The following is a 21575-nucleotide window of genomic DNA, read 5'->3' on the forward strand; positions in this document are numbered from 1 at the left end:
GAATAATGCCTACATAAATGAACACATAATTAATGATTTCAATGATTCACTTGACTAAATCGTTCAATTTCTGGGGCGTTGATAAAAAATGATTTGTTTTTAAAGCAATATCTTAAAAATGATTAATATATTTTAATGAACTACCCTAAGATGATATTTCAATAAACTTAATAAAACTACTCAAAGTTAGTAAAAAAATCTTCTTTTCAAAAATAACTGCATTTTAATAACTATTACAATTTTTACTTTTAGTGGTTCAGATTATGCATCCAGACTAAATTCTAAATTTTCAAAGTATCACTAACTTCTATTTCCTTCAGAGCATTTAAATAAAAATAAAATTTTGGGAAATATAAATTATTGTAGTATCTGTCATTATAAAATTATTTATTAATGTTCAATAAATAACAACTACAAAGATAATAACATGGCTTTAATTATGTACAAAATATTTACATTTATAATTTAATTCAGATATTATTGAAATATAACAAAAGTATAAGTTGATAAAAAAGCTGTAAATACCAAAACTATCTGCCATCAATTTGACCAAATACAACACTTAAACTTTCTTGTTTTATACAAGGTTATAATTAAATTTTAATATATAAGTCAATTTAAATTAAAAAAGTAGTAACAGTGAAAATAGTTAATACCAAAATAGATGACCTGTTCTCACCCTGAGTCAGAGTTAACTTTAAAAACCTCTTTGTTTCATGGGTTTCAGTTACCATAAAATTTGTTCTCAATGATGGCTATTCACTTCATCTAGACTGCAGATCTTTATCAGAATTTTACACTTATTTGAAAATATTATGAATAATATGATTTTTGATCATATAATTATGCAATTTAGCATTAGTTTTTTTAAAATTTTTTTACCAAGTTCATAAATAGAACAGTTGCTACTGATAATGAAAATGTGATTTTTCAATAAATATGCAGTTACAGTAATTCAAAAACTACTACAACATGATACAATAATGATTTATATTATAAATTCTTTTTGTAAGTAAAAATGTTCAAAAATCCTCTTCTGACGGTTTTATAATAAAGAATTCAAAATAACATTTAGAAATTTCTTGAAATGCTATATCAAAGAGGTTTTATTCTTCTCTTATTTTATAAGAAACCACATTGGTGTCTTAAACAAACAATCTCATTCAATCTAAACCACTGACGGAATAGATATGCAAATGGTGCTGCAAAATTTGTTGACACAAAAGACAATTATAGCGTATTAAAGCAAACTTGTAGCAAAAATTAGTATTATCTTTCACTAAGAATAAATTTTAACTGATCACACAACACATGAAATAAAAGCAATTCTATTTAATTCTTAAAATTATTTAAAACTACAAACTTTTGAAAACACAAACTGAACTGAATTTAATAAACAGAATACAATAGTGAATAAAAACCTTATGAAGTGAAATTAAATCATTATTTTTTAATAAATTTGTTTTGGTATGTCATTTCAAAAGTTTTAGGTAATTATCTATGACCATAAACAAAAATATAATGTACTTAAATCACCTTACATTCTAACTATGTTCTTATTAATGGTGTTTATTGCACATTTTATTCAGTTTTCAATAACAGTTAAATTACCACAACATTCATAGATTCATGCCAGGATTACAATCAAATAAGGAAAAAAATTCATGTTCTATTCTTTATAATTTTAGATTTTCCATGATAATGAAAATTAAATAAATTAAAAAATAATACTTAAGCATCCTACCTGTGACAAAAGTTGATATCAGTATGTTCAGCACCATTTTATTGTTGTTACAGATGTAATGATGAAATTTTAACTTATTTTATTAAATAATGGATAAGCAGGATGATATTTCCTGTGTCAGGGTAGCGTAAACTGGGTTAAATGTTTGCCTTTACATGAGAAAGGTTGAGACATGGATACATTACTAAAATTTTAATTCAATTCCTTTGTGTTTGCCTCCTGGACACAATTTTTTCAATTGAATTCTAATCAACAACACATCCTGGCACAGCACACATAAGATTGCTACATGTATAATGCCACTTCAAAAACAAGGGACATAACTACTAAATAAAGCTGCAGCAATATCCTGGACACTTCTGGAATATGACTTACTCACTCACCTAGGATACAAAATTGAAAGGCTGTTTTAATATTCTACTTAACCTAAACGAATACAAATAAAACACATTTTACAGCTGCAATACATTTGTTTTAAATATATGGTTCCTCAACTTCAAATATTTCATCATTTCTTTCAAATAAATTATAACAAATCAGATATCAGCACAACTCAAAGTGATACCATAAATAAAATAAAGTTAAATTAAAATTTTATAAAATTAATAAAAAAATATATATATCTAAAAAAGAAATTTAGTGTAAATACATAACCAATTTATAGTTAAGTAAATTAAATATCTACATGTATATATTACCCTGAATTAATATCATTTATTTTAATTTGTTGGGGAAAAGTCATCTATGCAAGTGCATATATGAGCTGTGGTAGTCAATTAGCATACCAAGTGCAATGGTATGCTAATAGGGATGATGATGTAAAACAAAAATATTTACACAGGCAAACAAATTTAGAAGCCACAAGACTTCTTAAAGTGATGTAAGTCTATACTCAAAAATTAATCTGTGGCTACTTCTACATTAAAATATATTTTTTTTCTTCAAAATGTGTTAGTTTACATCAAATAATTATTTATTGATTTTATTTATTTAATTAACACAATTTTTACTTTAATATTTATATTTATCTATCATTTGCCCATTTCATCTGTATATTATCTTCTGTTTTGACTGTCAAATGTGCTCTTGATTAATTTTATCACTTCCATTGTGTTGTTTTGGACTAAAAAGGCTTTTTAGTCCAAAACAACTCACACTGTGTAATTCACAGCTTAGTTCACCGTTTCAACATTATTTTGTTCCCCATACGTGTATTCTGTCATCATTCATCCAAGAATTATAATATATATAAATGGTAAACATTCTTTAAGTGCTGATAAAATTCCAAATTTGTATTTTGATTTTTTTCTTTTTAATATTGTTTAGAAATTTAAGTCTGCAGAATTTTGACTAACTGACATCTTCACAATCATTAGTATGTTAATAATTACATTTTTAATTAACTTTAAAAATAAAAAAAAAATTGCAAAAAAAAGTAAATTAAAAATATTATTTAATTTGTCCTGAAATTTGTAATATGTATTTTAATTAGTTTGTTTTCAGTGGAATTTGAAATGTTTACAATTGTGTTTTCTTTTTTTTCTATGCCAGAGTAGGCATTTCTGCCATTTTATTTCTCACAGTCACCATATTACTGTGGGTCTTGTCAGTTTCCGTTGGTTAAGTTGCTAGAAATATAAATATATGATTGGATGTCATTTCTTCTTCGTTGCATAGGATGCACTGAGGTCTCAGCTACTCCTATTATGTTTAGATGGTGTCGCAAATTATCGTGTCCAGTGGCTAGAATAAAATGTGCCACTGCTACCATTTCTAGGTAAAGTCAGTGGAGGTCTTTTTTAGGGCCGAGCACTGACACCTAGCATTTGTCACCACAACCTTTAAAATTTCCTGTTCTTTCTCTCTCCTTGATAGCACTGCAGACCATTTGTTTTGCACTATGCAATGAAACAGGCAGGATGGGCTGTGGTTGGCATGCACCCACTAACGCAAGGTGATTCGTTTGTTCATTTCCATAGATACTGCAATGGGCCAGAATCTATTGCATCACTACCCCATCTACAGTTTTACTGAGGGTTACAATGATTTTTTTGGCATGCGAGGATTACATAAGTAGACAGGGATTGACTAGAGGCAATCACAAGCAATGCTGCCTTCGAATCTGACAGCAGCACTATCTTTTTCCGGCAGCATCCATCATTCTTTCCAAGGCCAGTGTAATAGCAGCTACCTCACCGTCAAAATTTGTGGCATTTTCCCCAATAGCTACTGAAAGTTTAAACAGGCTAGTGCACACACCTGTACCTGCATCAGTATTTGCTCCAGTAGCTGATCCATCTGTGTGAATATTCGAATCCATTCTGGCTCAGGATTGCATTCAGCTACAGTGGTCAATGCTACCGCCTTTTGTTCTACAGGAGTCAATGATTTGTTGATGGGCATTATTAAGTTTAAAGCAACTGTAAATGGACATGTCCAAAAGCCATGTTTAGATAGGTCTGGCAGAGGCTCTCTTAATTCAAAGTTCAGGCCTAGGTTTGAGGTGATAGATTTTGTCACATGGTTAAATGTCAGTTGTACTTTTAGCCTCTTGAGTTGTATCCCTATTGTTTGCCCAGTAGTCGCTGCCATTTCTAAGAATGCCTCTCATAAAGGAGGATGGCATTCCTTTCTCATCTGTCTTTTAGGGAGGTTGGTTTATCTTTTTTGTGTGTTTATTTTTTCTCAAATTCTGCTTGTAATTGCATGGCTAATATCAGGGTTAATTTTGTCGCACCGATAATGATCCTTACTGTCTTATTTTCAACAAAATCAAGATGCCTTAAGGCTGAGTCAGTAGCTGTCACCATAATTCCTTAGCATGCATTTATGCCACACACTCATACTCACACTCACCTCTCTCCCTCCCTCCCTCACTCTCACTCTTTTTCTCTCTCTCTCTCATTAATAATCTCTCTCTCTCTCTCTCATAATTCCAGATCCATACTCCAGAACTGGTCTTAGATATGACATGTAAGCAGTTCTTAAAACCTCTGCGATAGTTGCCCATTTTATGGCTGTTATTCATTTCATCAGTCGCAGTTGAGATTCACCTTTCACTGCAGGATGTTCACTTTGTTTAGCCCAGGTCAGTTTACTATCCAGCACTAGTCCCAGATATTTCTCTTCGTTAATCCTTATGAGAGCCACTTGTTTGAGCTGTTCTCTGAGTTGCATCTCTTTCCACCCTAAGCTTTTCAAGTTCACTGTCCAGAAAGGAGTGTATACCTTTTGATTTGATCTTTCTGTATGAATTTTGCAGCGCATTTGGTAATTTGTTATTTTATTTCCTAATGCATGTGGTCTATACTACCTTTGAATAATTTCTCAGTTATGTCCACATATTAGTTATTGTCATGTGTATTCCTCCCATTTAGCTTTTGTAAAATTCTACATAGGTAAGCTTGCGTCTCAACTTTTCATACAATTTCACTGTTTTAATCCCAAGTAAAAATATGCTATGTCCAGCAGATCCAGAAGGCTGGTGTAACTTAAGGCTTAATTTTTCTTCTGAGCTTGGACGACTAAGGACAAGATTCAAGTATGTCTGCTGCCCACTGCAGTTTACACTCTATTTATACAACACCGATCATATTATTGAAAAAGAATAAAATTAAATTAAAATCAAGAAAAACACAAAACAAAACAATAGCAGAAGAGTTCATTCATATTGGTATTAATGCTGATGTAGTAACACATCATTCAAATAAAAATTATGCTTGAAAAACATTAAGCAATAGAATTTATTACTAGCAATTATACATACAATTATAGTCAAATTACTGTCAAATTCCAAAGAAGTTTGTTTCAAATTGGTGTTACACATTTGAGATTTATAAAACATATTTTGATAATTAGTTTCGAAGAAAATAAGAGATAGCAATATCGTAACAGTGTTTAAGTGGGAACTCCACCTACAAACATAGATATCAGCTTCCAAATAGTTTAAAAGAATCAGGACTAAAATCAATTAAGTTCAGTTAATTATAGAACTTAACAGAAGTTCAGTTAAGTTCTTTAAAAAGTTAAAAACTTTACTGGAAAGATTATTTTTGCTGTTAGTTTTTTACAACTAGAATGAAAGTCTGTTCTTTTCAATTTCCATTCATAAATGATTATTTTTATTAACCTTGCAGGTTGATTTAGTCTTGGCCCTGATTCAAAATTACTACTTAACATTTCAAAAATATTCCTGAAATATTTCTTGGAAAACTCTCTTCTTTGTTTTTTCACTTGAATGCCTTATAAATAACAAACTAATAAAATCATAAAACGGTAAAAAAACTTTTAACTAAAACATTCTTTCCACAAGTTAGAATTTTTCTAGTAATTTATTTATTAACAGTAAAGGATGCACACAGCTTTCTGATGCTAGCTGCTATATTGATTATTGTATTAATATTTGAAGGAAGAGTAAAGAAAGTCTTATGAATGAAAACCATACAATTTCTGACTGTTATTATTCTCTAGACCAGAAATGGCTGTAAAGAACTAAGTGGCTAAAAAATAACCAGTACTAAAAAATTGAATTTTCTTAAACACTAGTATAGGTACATTCAGTCAGCCACAGAATTGTGAACCTACTTTGCATATACATAAAAATTGTTAAATTATTGGAAATTAGTATTCTCTTACAGTGAATTTGTGTTATCTATGCTACGTATATATTTTCTTTTGATTTTCCCTTACAACCAATCTTAACTAATATTTTTAAAATGAATTTCCATGATTTAATCGAAATTTATTTTAAATTAGATTATTCATATCCTTGCTTAAATATATTGCTTTACTAAATGTGATCAACAATTTTTTTTTTGTCTGGGAAAACATATAATTTACCATTTATCAACTATAACTTGTGTATTTAAGATGTAACCTTTGATATATCTATTACATGAGAATTGAGGCAACCATTCTAGAGTTAAAATGTTATCATGTCTATAGGCCAAAAATGAGTAAAAATACATCCTTGCAATCCAGTTGGGCCTAGGCTATGGTAAGCCTCTGGTGCAGTACCTGCCAAATGTCTTATCATAATAATGAATCTTGGTATGCCTCCCAAATGATCAATTGGTAAATCTACTTGTTCTTCCTTACATGCTTCCTATATATGAAAAATAATTCTTATTTTTACAAAACTTGTATGGTTTAAGTTTTAATTAGCTAAGTTTTATCTGAAAAATATATGATAATTTTAAATAAATAAAATTCACTGATCAAGAATGTATATACTGTGAAATAATTAAAAGCGGCTGATATTTGTAAAGGTCAGTCTGTAGGCTGGTCAGAACATTGTCTTCATCAACTATTATGCAAAGCTTATATTTAAAGCGTAGCTGACCTCCTTGTCAAACAAAGTTGGGAGGGGGTCAGCTACTTTTTTATCAAAAATCACTGAATAACAATTAAAAGAGCAAACAGAAAAAGAAGCAATAAAACAAAATAATGGTAACATAATTTCAAAATAAACAAAAACAAAATTGATCCCAAAGCTCAGCTGATAAACAAAAAAACTTCTGCCATCAATCGAGAAAATATATATGCAATAGTGACTAATATCACTATTGCAAGCTATTACATATTAACAGCTTGCAGCAGCAATCTATTCAAAAAAAACTTTCATCAGCATGTTCAGTTTTTTGGTTCAAAGAGAAGCAGTTAACCATCATAAAATGTCTATTCTTCAGTCACTGGCAATTTATTCTAGCTTAACCTTTTTTATACTGTATATCCCAAATCTGCGGGCATGAAAAATCATTTTCACCTGCTCTGCTAAAATCTAATCTCAGGTATTTCCACCAGCTGTGAAGAGTAGAAGGTATAATAAGTTATGAATGCTTCCGTTTAGATATATTTTGGTAATTTTTTCAATAATATACATACTTTTTTATTCATTAGATTTTTAATTACCCAGAATTAATTTTTTTTTTAAATTCAATGTGATATTTGTTTCTTTGAACTGAATGCATTACTCTGTATTCTGTTAACATTTATTATACTGTCAATATTTTGTAATAATGTAATAACATACAATGAATCAATCAGTGCTACAATCTGGATTTTCTGTTACCTATCACAATATACAATAACTTCAAATATGCTTTTAAAACCACATCTGATGTGTATTTAAATGAAGCTACTTTAGTGTATTTATAATAATGTTTATTAACCTTATTTATTTTACCTTTAATTGTTTATTTTGATAAACGGGTTATCCTTTTCTATCTTATATTTTCATGTTTTTCTTATTTACTTTATTATAAGTAACACATTTTCCAACAAAAATTGCTTTACATACATTATTGTTAAGACTACTGTTCTTTCTCAAATGACCAGAAAATATATATCTACTTTTTGTTGGGTAGGCCGATGTAAGGATTTTATGTGATAATGTTTCTGAACTAAATTATATTATTTCTACGTAATAGAATACATTTCATTCATTCTTTGTTATATTCAAAGAAGCATAATTGTGAGTGTCCAAATAAAAACAATATTTACTAAAAATTAATATATTATGTTTTATTCTAAAAAAAAATACTCACTGAAGTAGCAGAATCGTTTTTTAAGGAATACAATAACTCAACAAATTATATAACAATCTATAAATTTTTAAATATCCTTTTGGGTGGTATGCTTTTTTTAGTTTGAAGAAAAAACATACCGTCTAGGACTGTAATAGGTTTATATTATACCACATATTTACAAAAAAAATAATAAACTCTTGATGCATAACACATAGATATCAAATGTGGTTACTATACAATAAACTTAAACACATACTAAGGGTACCAAAACATATATTTTCTTGAGCCGCAATACATTAAAAAAATAATAAATAAATGTTTACTAATTATCGTTTATAGTGATATCAAATATAGTGACCAAAAACTTGTCTGTTGGTTGGTTTGGTATGCTGTTAATGCATAAATAAAATATGAAACATTGTTTATAATGACATTGGTTGTAATGAAATATCGGTTTTATGACTTAATTTACTATGACTTATTTTTCCTACTGCAATGTGACATTTTATCGCTTATAATGACAGACAGAAGTGACTAATCAATAACATAGTATTCCTACATTGTAACTACAGAAATATTTTGATGGTTAAAATGAGTCACAATTTCCTTTCTTCTTACATATATAATGTAGTTATTGCTTTTTATCTTCTTCCGGTACCACATTATTGTAAACTGAAGCAGTCTCACATTCAGTTATTAATCTTCTGCTGTGGGTATATCTTGCTGTGCGTGGGTACAGTATTTTATTTTACATATCCTATGTAATATCTTCAATAGTGATGATTTAATTATGACTTCACGAAAAACATTCACAACAGAGGAAAAGGTGCACATTATCTGGTGGTTAGAGAATGGTGAAACTAATAAGGACATTGCCAAAGAATTCATTTGACAATATCGATAATATGGAAGAACCATGAAAAAATTAAGAAAAATTTTGAAACAAATTCTATGAAATCAAAAAAATTACAGCCTAGTCAACATGATGATGTAGACCAAGCACTGTTAATATCGTTTAAATACCAGAGGGATAGCAATATACCTATTAGTGGCCCTGTATTGGAAGCTAAGGCAAATGATTTTTTGGAAGAATTCGGTAAACCACGTGAAATAACTTCAGCTTGGATACAACACTTCCAAGCTACAAAATTCACAATATTGTGTCAGGGAGAATAAGTGGTGAAGCCGCAGAAGCTCCAACTGGTGTGTCAGAAAAATTGCTAGAAACCATTTGGCCAAAATTAAAAGAGGGCTACTCAGACGAAAAAGTTTATAATACTGATGAATCCAGTCTTTTTTTTTAAACTGATGCCAAAAAGAACCCTTCAGTTTAGAGGCAAAATGTGTTTGGGTGGAAAATTATCAAAAGAAAGACTAATACTACTAATTGTGACAAATATAACTGCAACTGATAAAAAAACTTCTGGTTATAGGGAAAAATGCTAAACCCTAATGTTTTAAAAATATGAAATCACTTCCTCTTATGTATGAAAGTAACAAGAATGCTTGGATGACAAGTGATATCTTTACATCTTGGTTATGAAAATGGGACCATGAATTAAAGATTGAAAATGTCAAAATACTGCTACTGACATTTGTCCGATTCATCATATGTTGAAAATCTTTCGTGTATAAAGGTAGTATTCTTACCACTGAAAACAACAATAGTCTTACAACCCTTAGATCAAGGCGTGATCAAGTCTTTAAAAGTTCACTACAAAATATAGCAAGTTTTACAAATGATACAGCATTTAGATAAAAAAAAAAGGAAACACAAATAGCTAGTCTGGATGCTATAAATTATGTTAGAAAGATCATGGAATGAGGTTTCTCTGCCGACTGTAAAAAATTGCTTTTTACATGCAGGATTTTTACCACAGTCTAGTGAAGTTACTGACTTGCATGCAAAGAAAAATCTTTAGCGGTATGGGGCAATGGTATGCAAAACCAATCATTGTCAAATGCATTGTGAAGATTATCAAGAGGTTGACAAAAATTTAGAAATTCATGAAACTGTAAACAGATGATGATGTACTAGCAGAAATAGATGGGGGTGTAGGTAATGATAGCAACAATTATGAAGACATCAATCTGCCAAATCTTTCAGAAGTTTTAGCGGCAGTTTTACCGTTTGCCAGTTTTACAGAAGTTGCTAATATAGAAACAAAAAGTGTTAGTTCTGTTTTAGAAAAGAACCTTCAAAAACTGTATTACAACATGAAATTTTCAAAACAAAGCAAAATAACAGACTTTTTGCAGAAAAAGTAATTTTTATAATTTTTCTCTATCTTCCTTTACTTTACCGTATTTGCATTTATTATTGCATATTTTTGTTCATATTATTTTATTGCAAAAATAAATTATTATTATTATTATTATTTTTAATGATTATTACTGTATTACAATGCCCGAGCAGATGACATTAAATAGTACCACTAAGGAACATTGGTTATTGCGACTATCTGTTATTCCCCTTCGTTGGTCCCTTGGAAGTCACTATAAACTATATTTACTGTATTTATGGGTTGTTTAAAATGCAAGAAAAAAACAAAAAACTGAACATTGAAAATGTATACTATACTAACCAAATGCAACTATACTACCAAATATATTAAAATGATTTTATTTAAAAAAATGTAAATCTATAAGCTAAAATTAAGAACTTCCTAGTTAACTGATGGCATAAAATTGTAAGAAGATATGCCTTTTAAAGTCTTGCTATGCATATAGTCACACTAACCAGCAAACTTTAGTAAATTCTAAGGTAATGTAAACCGATAACTAACTGAGTCTCTATATGTATATCACAGCAATTACTAGTAACCAGTATTTGGTTAAAAACTAAGAGTGAATTTTTTTCTACTGACTTACAAAGATAAATCTGTAAAATACAAACCCTTATACAATACTTAAAATATTTTGTAATTTTTCTACTAAATAAAATTGTTCAATAATTAACCAAAGATGAAACTTTTTAAGAACTTGATACATAAATAAAACTTAATCCCTAATAATAAACATGAACACCATTGTTGAATAATTTAATGCACAAAGAACTGTTCATCACAGGTTCTTTTGTTTGCTATTAGATGATACCAGTTAAGTATCATAAAACAAAGTCATCATGTAACTTGAGATAAAACTAATGAGATCTACAAAAGCAAGGAAAAATTATTATGAGCCAACAGTACTGTTAACAGCATCAGGATGAACTTTAACACTATGTCTTTTAAGAGATGATCTATCAGAAAATACTTTACTACAAAGTATACATCTAAAGGTGACACCAGAATGCTGTGCTTGGTGTCTTGATAGTCCTGATGAATGACAAAATGCTTTATCGCATCTTAAACACTGATACCTAGGATAATTTCTAGATTCTTTACTTGTATGACAACTTCGAATATGATTACTTAATGAATCTGATAGTGCACAAGTAAAACTGCAGTACTGACATTTAAAAGGCTTTACATGAGTAAAATAATGTCTATTTAATATTTCTTTCTGAGAAAATTTCTTACCACATTTCTGACAAACAAATGGCTTTTCTCCGGTGTGAATTCGCATGTGACGTTCGAGTGTACTATTAGAAATAAATGATTTTACACAAATAGTACACATTTTTAATGTTTCAACATGATTTGTACGAATATGACCTTGCAATTCTTTATAACTTAAAAACCGGGAATTACATGATGAACATCGGTAACCAGTTTTGCATGATGTATGAGGTTTCTTTTCAATTGAGATTTCCTCTTTATCAGCACTAATTGATTCTCCATTACCAGAAGTAGAATTAATCGGTGATAATCTTCTTTTTCTTTTAAGCATTATTCTTGTTGATCTTCTGTTTTCTTCAGATACTGTATTTTTATTTTTTTCATCACATATCTCAGAAGTTATCCCACCAAGATATTCCTATAATTACAGAAACACATTGTGTAATAACTAACATAAAAGCAGAAAGCAAAGAAAAAAAACGCTCATTACAAAATAAAGCAAAAGTGATGAGATAACAGTACAGCTTGCTCCTAGTAATTTTTAAATAATACATGAGAAAAAGAGCACAAGAATAAACAATCAATAGATAAAACCAAGACAAATTCACTGAGCTATGGTTCTTTTTTTTTGAAACTGTTTACAGTCAACCATCTTTTTATATTACTAATGACTCATCTAAATGATATGACATAATAATAACAGTTTATAAAACACTCAAAGTTTGATTAATAATCCTAAAATAAAAATATCAGCAAAGCAGAGTTAAAACACTAACTATTGAGGTCTTCACTGTAAACAGATTACTAATTTGGAGGAAAATTAAGTAGAACTAAATATAATTATGTAAGAAAAAAATTCACTTTTTGATTGAAATGACCTTTTTGAATCACCATAGTACCCATGCTGACTGTATCTCCCCACTCCCTTTACCAATTGTAATCAAAATTAAAGGTATCAATGACCTATATTTAGAGATAACTGTATAAAATTTGGTTAATCCAGTCATAAGATATTAAACAATATGATAATTGATGAAAAAAAAAATTAAGTTTATTATCTTTCACCCCTGAAAAAATAACAGTTTCCTACCCGCCGACTTATGAAGGCTTAAATAACAGAAACTACAATCCGATAATACCTTAGTTATCTGAGGGGTATTAAATTATGTGAAAAATTTGATCTACCCTTTGAGTTAAATTTTAAGGTATCAGAACCATAAGGTCTATATCTCCCTACTACCTTGACTGATTGTGACCAAAACTAAACTGTAACAATGCCTCGTATACAGAAATCATTATACCAAATGAGTCTATCCAATCAAGAGATATCAAGCAATAATATGCCACATATGAACACATATCCTTATAGAAATTTTCAATGCTAAAATTGTGTTTTTTGTTATCAGAGAAGGTCACACATCAAAATCTGCAAAAACCTTGACATGCAAAGTCTGACTCGATTAGTATACTTTTCCTTAAACAGAATACTGTATAGATATGAAGTATAACTATCACAGCTGAGAAAGTAGAAAAGTAATAATGAAAATCATCTTTGGCCATGTTTATAGTGAAAAAAATCAATTTAGAATTCAACCATTATTACTTTTGTTATCATCCTTGTGTTTAATTGTTTGCTTAATTGTTTGACAAATGCATTTGTTTTTTATCAAAGTGTACACAACCAAATATCATAAGGAAAAACTATGAAGCTTTAAAAGTGAAAAACTTACAAAATATATATTATTAATTACCAAAGATAAACAAAAAATTTGATAAAACGTGTTAAATGAAGTTGACTCAATACTTGAGATAACGTTTAGTAACTAAATATAAAATTGAATAATAAACCATTTCATAACTCTACAATTAAATTTATTTACATTTATTACACAATTGAGTGTATATATATTACAATACACATCATAATAATTTATTAGCTACACAAAATAAAATTTTTGTTATTTACCGTTTTTATATTAACAGCATCATTAATATCTGAAACACAATTATCACATTCTCCTTCTTCTTCTTCTTCTTCATCATCATCATCATCTTTATCAGTGTTCTCATCATTATTATTATTACCACTACTACCATTACTGCTGCAACTATTATTACTATAGAAGTCATGAAGGTACATTAAACCACTTTCTTCAATTTTGATAGTACATGCATCTTTACTATTTTTGTTGACTTCAGAGCTCTCCAGTAAAGTCACTTCCTGAAACCATCACCATAACTCTCATTTACAGGAGACATAGAATAAAAGTATAAATTAAAACAAACCATTGCTTGATTTGTCCAACACATTTTATATAATTGCTTAATACACATATTTGTTCACACATACATATGCCGTAAAAGAGCCTGAATCTAGTAAATTAAAGGAATTAATTATGCTTTTCATGGTAAAGACAAAGCAGAGAATTAGAAATTCTGAAAAATATTTCAAATAAGTATGCAGAAATTTAAAGTGCAACTGGCAAAAAGTAAATATATCAATTTTTACTACAAAACTTGAAAATTGATTATTAAAAACTTTTTAAAGAATTTTTTTTCTGCAGATGTTAACAACTTTCCTGTAACTTATCTCCAACTGTTTTTTCAGGATATTCAATGTACAAATACAGAGAGCAAACCTAGCTAAGAAGCCTTCCAAAAGTTAACAATGGTTTTTATTTGATCAAAATAAATAGAATAATTTAGGAAAACATGGGATAATATAAACATACAATTTCTCAAGTAAAAAATAAATTTTCAAAATGGAATTCTGTAAAATAAAAATAATTTTTATTGGAATTCAGTCAACATAATATTTCATCTCCTTCAGGTTTATTTAAGTACACTCACAAAACTGAATCCATAAAATGCTATTAAACTTTTTATTTTTCTAAGAGAATAAACTAGCCAAATGACAAAATAAGATTTTAATGTTTTCTAATTGTTTATTGTGCTTAAATAAATACTGTATTGTTTATTTACCTGTGAACTGGAGTCTACATCTAACATTAAAGATTTTGAAAATGATGGAACTTTGATAAACTGGCGCAATTTTACATCAGTTGCTAAACATCGTTTCTTAAATGCATAATATTGATTAAGTTGTACCATACATTCTGTACATACAGCACTTGGAAGACCATCATCTTTAGCTACCTAAAAAAGAATTTTTCTTTTAATTTAATTCCAGCACTTCATACAATTAAATCATAGGATAAAACAATACATTTAAAATACCATATTTATCTAGAACTTAATAATCATATTTAATTTTTTTATGGTAATTTTTGTAACTGTTGAATTTTAATATTGAGTTTTAAAAAAATCTTGAAATGACAATATATTTTATTTTACGGTGAAAGACAGAAAACTTTCATTTATATGTTATATTTCACTCAATGTTACAGTTCTTCAACGTCTCATAATTTATTTAAAATACAGTTAGCTACAAATCCTTCCCTCTGTCTGTTTCTCTTCCTTGCTTTGTTAAAAAACTTTCACATTAACTAATATATCGCAAATAAAACTTGTTTAAAGATAATTTCACAGTCTATCTACCTGTACATTAGTTTAAGACCTAACACAAAACTGAACAATCGGACTCACAGCTAGACAATTCAGAAACTTTGTAATTTATGTAATAAAATTCAATCCCTAATATCTACGGCAACAAGCTGTTTAATAGACTGAAAATGATAACAAAATTAAAAATAACTTTTCTCTTTGGTTCTAATGTAATGAACTAAATTTTAGGTTATGGATTGCAAATTTTCTTTCAACACTTTAATAGAACTGCTAAACACAAAAAAATTACCTCTAGAGCAATACAATATCTTAATTTTAAAGGAATAGGGACAATATCATCATCATTGTAAATATCAGTCATTAAGCTATCTTTAGTTAAACATAGGCGACAAGAATTTTCATATTCTTCGGGCAGACTTTGCTCTCTAACTGAAAACGAAGTCTTAATACGTCGACTATACGTATTCATCTTTTTAATGTTATACTTCATACGTTACAACATCAAATTTGCAATTCAACATCCAAGCGAAAAAAATTAGCCACGAACTCCAAACAAAAATACATATTTACATTCACATAGTTTGTAATTCTACAGTGATGCCATCATACTAAAAAGTACTTATAAAATTAAAAGAAATATTTGCATATAAAGGAAATTCTCATTATTTTTCAAATTGGTCGTATAATAAATAACGCTCACTTATTGCTTCTGGTTTCGATTGCTGGCAAGAGTGGCATTTTTATCATTATAAAAAAAATCTCCGAACTTTCTTATAAAAATTAACATAAATAAATTATACAATTTAAACAAGACATTCATACTGAAAACAATCTTTAAAGGAAACATCTTCAAGAAAAGTTATTGAGTTAATACCAAACTGTTGGCAATGAAATCAGCTGTTCACTTAGAGTGCCATTTTTTGGAGGGATAAGTTTCATTTTGTTACAGTGCAATTAAGCAGGTTAGCAACTGGTAAAGGCTGATATTTTTTTTATTCTGGTGGATTATTGATATTAAATAATTGTAAAAATAATTATTTTTCTATCTTGGTACTACTAATGCTTATATTTGATCTTATAAGTTAGTTTTTGTGTATGTAGTGAATAATTATTTTTTTGTTGGTAAGTTTCTTTGAAATAAAAGTGTTAATTATTTACATTATCAAGAATCATCGTGTATTAGGCAGTGACAAATAGAATTGTGAAGTGGTCGTGCACCCTTTAATGTTAAAAAAAAGATAATATTATTTTCTTTATTTTTTCTTATTAGCTGTGGTCTGATAAGTCAATGATATTTAAATACTGAAGTGATTAATTGCAGTCTGACATTATTCAGAAACAATTATTGAACTTTATCCCCAAGTTCTACTGAGATTCATTCATCCCAAGTGATGCTTTATTCAGATTTATGATTTACTGCATTTATTTACATTAATTTTTTTTTCACTTCAAGTTATTTAGTTTTGTGTGTTTTATTATTATAGGGAAAAACGTTTGTAATGAGGCGTTCCAGTGCACCATCTAAGAAACGTGGTGAATTATTGTGTTCTGTAAAGGATGATGTAGAACCACGTAAAGGATTAAAAGTTCCATGCTCATCTTCATCTGTAGGTATGTATAATTATTGACCATTTGCTTAAGGTTAAATTATTTACTCTTGTAATATTATTAAATATTGAATTTTTAAGTATTGGCATTCATCTTCGAAATATTTGATGTAGTAACAATGGAAATAAAATTGGCAAATTAACTATTATCGTTTTGTGTGTATAGTTTAAATATAGTAGCTTACTATTTTCAGTTATTGTGTATTAAAATAAACAATGCGTTATTTCATTGTGGAGTGCTTGTATTTGTATTCTTTTTTATTTAAAAATTAGATTGATTTTTGTTAATTATCATTATTGTATATTTTATTAATTGTCAGTTATTAATGTTGTTTGCTATTTTACTACAATTTATTGTTTTCAAAGAGTATAAAAAGTTGATCTTCATCGATGAATAGAATATACAATTGTATATATTGGTAAGTAGTGTATATAAACCATGATAAATAATACAATTTATAGTACAGAGATCAGCTGTATATACATAGCTGGCGAAGTGGCAGCATCTTGGCCCTTCATCTGGAGGTTCCAGGTTTTAATCTCACTCAGGTGTAGCATTTTTCGTACATGACAAATTTTCATATTCCCATCTGTAAGTATCTGTGATGAATTAATTCATCATTCAAAGAAAAATATTTTTAGTTAATTATAAATAATAAAGTATTTATGTTACTTCTTAATTTACTTTTTTAGAATGTCTTAACTGTTGTATAGTTGTATTTCTTAATGTATTATATAATTTATTCTCATGTTTACTTTAGTCATAAGTTGATTTATGATGGCCAAACAGTTTTTATGCCTGAATTATTTTGCCAAACGGGTCATCATGCACATTCTATGACAATTAAAACTCTACTGAGTACAAATTCAGATGTCTAGTTGTATCATAATGTTTATTATTTCGTCATTTGACATGCTTCTCAATTGTGTATGTCCACCATTTTGTGGATCAATGAAGTTGAACCTTTGGTTCAGTTTGAAGTAATGGAACCTAGTTATGCAGTGCAATACGAATGCCAGGAGTCTGAGTAGATAGTTGACTCGTGTTTCATGTTACATTTTATTGGTTGGTTATTGTTGGGAGGGACCTGTCTTGAACAAGTTCCATAAACCACCAAAAATCCATTGCTGTGGGAACATATAACTGCCATAATTTTTACATCTGGTGAACATGCTTTCTTTGATTTCCACAATACATCCTTCACCACCAATCATAAAAGATGGATATTTCATGAGTTGACGTTGATACAGTTTCACTGATGTCATTTCTTCAATCCAACCATAAATGAAATGAACAGCTGTAGTGAATGATGTATGGTGATTTTCAAACCAATCACTAACTCATGTATACTTCATATGGCAACTGTGTAAACTTCAACACCATTGAACCCGCTTACCAAAGTACAGTTTCCCTTTATAGTTTTGTCACTTCTTTATAGTTTCACATTATAGTTTTGTGTTCCTGGAGGAATACTGCAGTCTCCTCGGTTTTTGGCAAATCCTACAATATCATATTGTTATACAGTAGGCTATTGTAAAACTGTTAAATACCTTAAGTGATTGCGACCATAGTAAATGACAAGACTTACATGACATTTCAACCTGCCTTTTAAAATTGTAGTGATTGTCATAAAAGCAAAAGATAAGATAAGACAGGACTTTAATTTAGAAACATAGTACGACCAGTAAATATCAATAAATTCTAGGTTTTGTTACAAGCAGAATAGTTAAAATCATTTTAACAAAAAACAATTGTCCTCCCCTTATTAATAAATAAGTACTGTATTTATTATTTTGTAGAAGTAGATATATAAAATACGTTTAGATTTAGTCAAAGAATCATTAAGTAGTAATCATTTAGTCAATCACAGTAGTTAAAAACTACTGTATTATAACATTATTGTCACGTGTTCGTGGCTCGATCAGGATATTGAGAGACTGATAATTGAAAGTGTTTATACAATTACAATTTATTAGTTTAAGAACATAAATAAAATAAGACAAATCAGTAATAACATTGACAGTAAGAGTAATAAATAACTTCCAATAATAATCAGGATAATATCAATAATGGCAATGGCAAACACTAATCAATAATAAACAAATTGTAATCATAGTAATCACAACCACAACAATAATAATGACAGACATTGATTATATACAAAACAAAATTTAAAGCAATCATCAAGATTTATTTACAGGTAGTTAAATATAATTCAGTCCCATTGACAAAAGACATTACATTATCATGACTGCTAGTCTTAACACTTTTAACCATAGTCTTGTATTAACAGCAATACAATAGGTAAGACCAATATAAAGTTCTTTTACTGCAAATACCTTTGCTCCTCACAAGTAAAACTACCCTAACAATTGATAAATGAAACTTAGTACATTATCTCTTTCACTTACAATCTCTCTCTTTTTACTGTTTAGCCTCCGGTAACTACCGTTTAGGTAATTCTTCAGAGGATGAATGAGGATGATATGTATGAGTGTAAATGAAGTGTAGTCTTTACATTCTCAGTTCGACCATTTCTGAGATGTGTGGTTAATTGAAACCCAACCACCAAAGAACAACGGTATCCACGATCTAGTATTCAAATCCGTGTAAAAATAACTGGCTTTACTAGGACTTGAACGCTGGAACTCTCGACTTCCAAATCAGCTGATTTGGGAAGTCGCGTTCACCACTAGACCAACCCGGTGGATTACCTTACAATCTAACAGTAACTCACCAAACCACTTCTTGTTTTCATGTACTGGAATTATTTGTGACGTCACTGTAATCGCGTCAAACTTAATTCACTCCTTCATTGAACTCGCAAAATACTCTTGCTTCAATCTTGCATAATAACTTCTCGCTTAGAATTCTCTTGCAGAGCTGACCTCACAGACTCACATCTCGCAGACTGAATTCAACTGGATTTCTTCCAGAGTATTTATATTTCTATCCTCTTTATCTGCCAGAACTGACCCAACTTAAAGCATGAGAATGATTTTTTTTTTTTTTTGTGGAGGGCGAAAAACGTCTGTACGTTATCATCGCCCGGGTATTTTTTTTTTATGAAAAAAAATAAAAGTAATTAAAACTAGTACGTAAAACTAAAACTTAAAATAAAAATAAAAATAAAAGCAAAACAATTAAACAAAGTCCGAGATGGGTGTAAAAGGCCCATTCTCGGATAACAAGAGCACAAAAATGAGACAAAAAAGTTTTAAAAAAATAAGCAACAAACATAAAACATAGAACTAGGTTAAAACTAAAATAAAGAAATTAAATAAAGCTTAAAAGTAACTTAAAAAATAAAACTTAACACTAATATCACTAGAATCTTAAAACTAATATCACAGACTGAGTCATTAAAGCACAAAAGCTAAAATAATAAAAAAAAAAACTATATAAAAAATAAAATTTAACAGATTCGGATAGGGAGTGTAAAAGGCTCCCTCCTCGGTTAACAAAATCAAATCTATTAAAAACTTTTCTAGAATAAGTTATATACCCGACAATGTTAAATTTTTTGGGTTAACCCTACACTACGCAGAAAACGGAACATCCGGTTTAAAACTTCATTGTCGTTGCACAAGACACCACGGATGTTTCTGGGTAATTTAAACTTACGACGCAACGCCACATAACATATGCAGTCCACGAGTATGTGGTACACAGTCATGCGGGAGTTGCATCGTGTGCATAGGGGTGCTTGTTCTCTTGTCATCAGGTGCCCGTGTGTGACCCTGGTGTGTCCTATCCGCAACCGACAGAGGACTACTTCCTCACGCCGAGATTTTCTACATGAGGAGTCCCATGGCAACACACAATTTTTAATCTGCCGGAGTTTATTATCTACAGTAGCCGTCCAGTCACCTTGCCACTTTGCTCTTAGTGATTGTTTTACATAATTAATAAAATCAGAAGTAGCAACTCGGGTGGTGAAAGGAGGCTGGGTTACATGCTTCTTTGGCAGCGGAATCTGCATGTTCATTACCTAAAATCCCTACGTGGCTTGGGACCCAGCAAGGACTTACTTCTGTGTTGCGATTATTAAACTCAGCGATTGCGTTGTAAATTTCAATGACGATAGGATGTGTGGAATACAAGTTTTTTAAGGCTTGGAGAGCACCACACGAGTCACTGCAAATAAGAATTTTTCTATATTTAGGGTTAATGATGTTTAGAGCCTTATTTATAGCGTATAGTTCAGCGGTAAACACACTCGTAATACCGGGTAGACCAAACATATAAGTTCTTTCATTGACAACAAATGCACAGCCAACGGTATCGTTTTGTTTCGATCCATCAGTGTATACAACCGCGTCTGGTTTCATATTGGAGAGAACACACTGAAACATTTGCTGGAAGACAATAGGTAGTGTTGATTGTTTATTGTAGTCGTAAGGTCAAAAGTAAAATTTATAAGGTTTATTCTCCATGGATTATATGAGCAAGGATAGGTAGGAAAGAATGACGGTGTGTCAACGTTTATATGCTGCAGCAGACGCTGGGTACGGACACCTACAGGTGCAGTACGACGTGGATGGTCCTCATACTTTCCTAGATTAGGATTTCTAAAGACTGACTCAAGAACCGGGTGATTTGGCTGTCCTCTGAGACGAGCAAAATAAGATAATAAAAGCTGGTCTCGTCTATCCCAAAGTGATGGTTCAC

General features: G+C 29.8%; 2 protein-coding genes across 2 annotated transcripts in view; one reads left to right on the forward strand and one right to left on the reverse strand.

The window, feature by feature from the left end:
• Positions 1-416: 416 nt before the first annotated feature.
• On the reverse strand, positions 417-15877 carry LOC142322342 (uncharacterized). Its single transcript, XM_075361314.1, has 5 exons — positions 15586-15877; positions 14754-14927; positions 13738-13992; positions 11793-12189; positions 417-2127 (listed from the first exon to the last, which is right to left on the reverse strand). Exons 1-5 carry the CDS (start codon positions 15784-15786, stop codon positions 2120-2122), a joined length of 1035 nt encoding a protein of 344 aa, XP_075217429.1. The 5' UTR covers positions 15787-15877; the 3' UTR covers positions 417-2119.
• Positions 15878-16211: 334 nt separating this feature from the next.
• LOC142321063 (DNA repair and recombination protein RAD54B-like) overlaps positions 16212-21575 on the forward strand; it is a 79948-nt gene continuing 74584 nt past the window's right edge. Inside the window, exons 1-2 of the mRNA XM_075359065.1 lie at positions 16212-16258; positions 16781-16907. Of these exons, the coding sequence (XP_075215180.1) occupies positions 16796-16907 (112 nt within the window). The 5' untranslated portion in view covers positions 16212-16258; positions 16781-16795. The remainder of the gene's footprint in view (positions 16259-16780; positions 16908-21575) is intronic.

This window comes from Lycorma delicatula, chromosome 3 (assembly GCF_047948215.1).
Source record: "Lycorma delicatula isolate Av1 chromosome 3, ASM4794821v1, whole genome shotgun sequence".
In the NCBI taxonomy this organism is placed as follows: domain Eukaryota; kingdom Metazoa; phylum Arthropoda; class Insecta; order Hemiptera; family Fulgoridae; genus Lycorma; species Lycorma delicatula.

Coding starts and splice junctions, on each gene's coding strand:
- LOC142322342 (XM_075361314.1), bottom strand. CDS start 15,786: ATGAAGTATAACATTAAAAAGATGAATACGTATAGTCGACGTATTAAG. Junction 14,928..15,585: donor GATATTGTATTGCTCTAGAG/GTAATTTTTTTG, acceptor ATTCTTTTTTAG/GTAGCTAAAGATGATGGTCT. Junction 12,190..13,737: donor ATGCTGTTAATATAAAAACG/GTAAATAACAAA, acceptor CTGTAATTATAG/GAATATCTTGGTGGGATAAC.